General features: G+C 32.1%; 1 protein-coding gene across 1 annotated transcript; it reads left to right on the forward strand.

Moving 5' to 3' along the window:
- Positions 1 to 1,084: 1,084 nt before the first annotated feature.
- On the forward strand, positions 1,085 to 3,376 carry LOC149230444 (histone H2A-like). Its single transcript, XM_089381319.1, has 3 exons — positions 1,085 to 1,140; positions 2,226 to 2,295; positions 2,930 to 3,376. Exons 1-3 carry the CDS (start codon positions 1,085 to 1,087, stop codon positions 3,374 to 3,376), a joined length of 573 nt encoding a protein of 190 aa, XP_089237445.1.
- Positions 3,377 to 3,627: the final 251 nt, after the last annotated feature.

Raw genomic sequence — 3,627 nt, forward strand, 5'->3', positions numbered from 1 at the left:
GGCTTTGTTACAATATCATGGGCCACTACCATGGCTTATCAATACCACTTACCCAAATATTGGTTCAATTAAAAAATAATAAAAAATTGCTAATTATCTAAAAAATAAAAAATAAATAATAATTACAATGATAATTATCATTGGAGATTTCCGAAAATGAACCATGTAATGTTTTTGATCCTAGACCAAAGAGCTTTAAGAATAAACTAGTGCTAAAAAGGCTGTTTATAAAAAAAAGTTGAAGTGAACTATATAATGTTTTTGATTCCAAAACAAAGAACTTTAAGAATAAGCTAGTGCTAAAGAGACTATTTATAGAAAGAAATCAAGTATCCGTTTGATTAAAGATTAGCGAGGAATAAATTTGGTAAAATTAAATGTTATTAGAAATAAATATTAAATTAGAAAAAGTAACTAATGATTAAAACCATAATTTGGCCAAAACTAAAAAGTATGAAATAAAATAATTAGTAATAAATGTTAAAATAGATAAAAATAAATAATGATTAAAACAGTTATTTCACCACAATTAAACAAAGTCACACAAATAAATTAAGAATTAATGGAAGGAATGACCAAATTCTGGTAAGTCCAATTCTAATAAGGTTATATTGAAACATTAGAAAGTAAATTAAGAATTAATTAAATAATGAAGTAAAAATGGTTTAGAAATTAACGTGAAAATTAATATTACTAAACCATTTTAAATAAAATTAATCACGTTTAATTAAAGAGGGGAGGTTAAAGGATGAGGATCAATTTAATTTAAATTAAATAAGAAATATAATCTAAGAAATAAAGTTAAAGAAGATGGTAGATGACTAATTCTCAGGATTGGCTAGGGTGAGGGGCACGAATCACTTATCAGGTGAAATGGTAAATGACCAGTTTTCATGATTGGCTAAGTATGTATCCATCCTCATAAAACATTTGACTACCTCAAATTACATAAAACTAAAAATAAAAATAAAAATTAATAAATATAATTAATAATAAAACCAACATAAATCCATTTTACCTCTTGATCCACTAAAATCGGAGAGATATCAATATTTTTTAGATGCAAACCTCTTTTAAAGTAAAAATGGCTAGTTTTCACCGAGAGAGAGGTGGGAAGGAGCCGGAATCACCCACCAATAGGTGAGATGGTAGACGGTCAGTTTTCGGGATTGGCTAACCATGTATCCATCTTCATAAAACATTTCACTGCATCAAATTACATAAAAATAAAAATAAAAATAAAAATAAATAAATATAATCAATAATAACACCAACATAAATCCATATTACGTCTTGATCCACCGGAGAGATCAATATTTTTTAGATGCAAATATTTTTTAGAGTAAAAAAGACCAGTTTTCACCGAGAGAGGGATGGGGATGCGCGGGAATCACGCATCAATAGGTGAGATGGTAGATGACCGATTGGCTAAGCATATATCCATCCTCATAAAACATTTGACTACGTCAAATTACATAAAAGTAAAAATAAAAATAAAAATTAATAAATATAATTAATAATAAAACCAACATAAATCCATTTTACCTCTTGATCCACCAAAGTCAGAGAGATATCAATATTTTTTAGATGCAAAGTTCTTTTAGAGTAAAAATGACTAGTTTTCATAGAGGGAGGGGTGGAATTACCCATCAATGGATGAGATGGTATATGACCATTTTCAAGATTGCCTAACATGTATCCATCCTCATAAAACATTTGGCTACCTCAAATTACATAAAACTAACACTAAAAATAAAAAGTAATAAATATAATTAATAATAAAACCAACATAAATTCACTTTAACTCTAGATCCACCAAAGTCGAAGAGATATCAATTTTTTTAGATTCAAACTTCTTCTAAAGTAAAAGGGGGTGACATAGTGGAAGGAGGCCACGATTTTGCCTGGAAAATAGTGAAAATTTCAGTATGATTTTGGCAAAAATCCGACCAAAATTTTGGGAAATCTGGGTTATAGCTATCAAGCTTCATAATTATGTTCACATTTGATGCTGCACTTAGTAATCCTAAAATTAAAATGGATCTAGCTAGTTAATAACAACCGTTCATAAACACATAGGTGAGAATAAGATAATAAATAAACACTTTAACCTGCACAGTAAATGTATAAATATATAAATCATACCATCAATCTCTCAATCTTAATGGTCTGAGTTCGAGTTTGGCAGTGGACTCAATCTTAATTTCTGAATTCGAGTTTGGCAGTGGAAACTGGCAAATAAGAGCAGAAGAAAAGTGCAAGAACGTCAATACTAGGCCAAACAAACAAACTGAGGTAAGTGAACAAGCCTTTAGGGTTAATATTTGATCTTTGATTAATATATTGATCCTGGTGATAATTTTTTTCTCCTATGCTAAATTTTTTTAGGGTTTATATTTGATCTTTGATTAATATGTTGATCCAGAAGCTGGCGAGTATGCTTTTTCTCCTATGCACTACGTAAGCTGGCGAGTATCACATTTTTTTGTTTCCGCACATTATCTTCAGTAGTTCTTGAACTCCATTGTGCTATGCACTTTTCGTACGATCATGCATTTGATTGGGCGTTAGGGAGGGGAACATGCATGTATATATCTATAGAATAAAAGGAAAACATTGTGGGAAAGTATAAAGCACTTCTCAGTGAATAAACTAATAGTAAAACCCAAAGAAATATATTTAGCTGGTAAGTTATCTGGTGATTTTTAATTGGTAAAGTGCTTTAGTTATAAATTTTTAGTAAAAATACAGGTGGGATTATTGTAAATCCATTCCAAACCTGAAAACTCTGCAGGAGTTGTTGATGAGATTTACTTTCATATTACTTGTTAAGAAGTGTATGAATGACAGCTTCCAAAAATTTAAACAGTAACACAAAATTCTACCAAATATCTTTCCATTCTCATGAGTGTCGGTGGCTTTGTGGCAGAAGCAATTCGCGGTCGCCATTTGCGGGTACAATCAGCGGCAGAAAATGGAGACTTCAGGAAAGAGCGACGGAAAGGGAGGAACCAAAACAGTGAAGGCCGGATTGACCTTTCCAGTGGGGAGGATTGCCAGATATCTCAAGAAAGGGCGGTATGCCAAGCGGGTTGGAGCCGGGGCAGCCGTCTACCTTGCCGCTGTCTTGGAATATCTCACCGCCGAAGTGTTGGAGTTTGCCGGAAAAGCTGCCCGTCGTTGCAAGAAGACCAGAATTACCCCTTGCCACATTATGCTAGCCGTCCGATCCGATGAGGATTTGGATAAACTTTTCGAGAATGTGACCATCGCCAGCGGTCGAGCGATGGAAATCATTCATTACGCTCTCTTCTCCCAGAAGTACATCGAGAAAGTGAAGAATGGGAAAGTGAAGAATGTTTATTCGCCAAATTGATGTTTTTTATAACATCAATTTGGAACTTATAAATATATATATATATATATATATATGTCTTAAATCAATTCTGTTCGTAGTGTGCCCTGTTCAAATATTGTTTTATGTATAAATCCCTTTCGAAAGGTATGACAAATTAAGCCCCAGAGTTTAGGGTTCGAAGTTTACTGAACTTTCGAGGATTTATAGGTTTACAATAACTCATTTGGTTGTTTTATGTTACATTACTATTTACTACGTTTATTATTGTT

This window comes from Pinus tabuliformis, chromosome J (assembly GCF_031772625.1).
Source record: "Pinus tabuliformis cultivar Carrire ecotype Pingquan chromosome J, CPIR1, whole genome shotgun sequence".
NCBI lineage: Eukaryota > Viridiplantae > Streptophyta > Pinopsida > Pinales > Pinaceae > Pinus > Pinus tabuliformis.

Coding starts and splice junctions, on each gene's coding strand:
- LOC149230444 (XM_089381319.1), top strand. CDS start 1,085: ATGGCTAGTTTTCACCGAGAGAGAGGTGGGAAGGAGCCGGAATCACCC. Junction 1,141..2,225: donor CCGGAATCACCCACCAATAG/GTGAGATGGTAG, acceptor CGAGTTTGGCAG/TGGAAACTGGCAAATAAGAG. Junction 2,296..2,929: donor GGCCAAACAAACAAACTGAG/GTAAGTGAACAA, acceptor GCTTTGTGGCAG/AAGCAATTCGCGGTCGCCAT.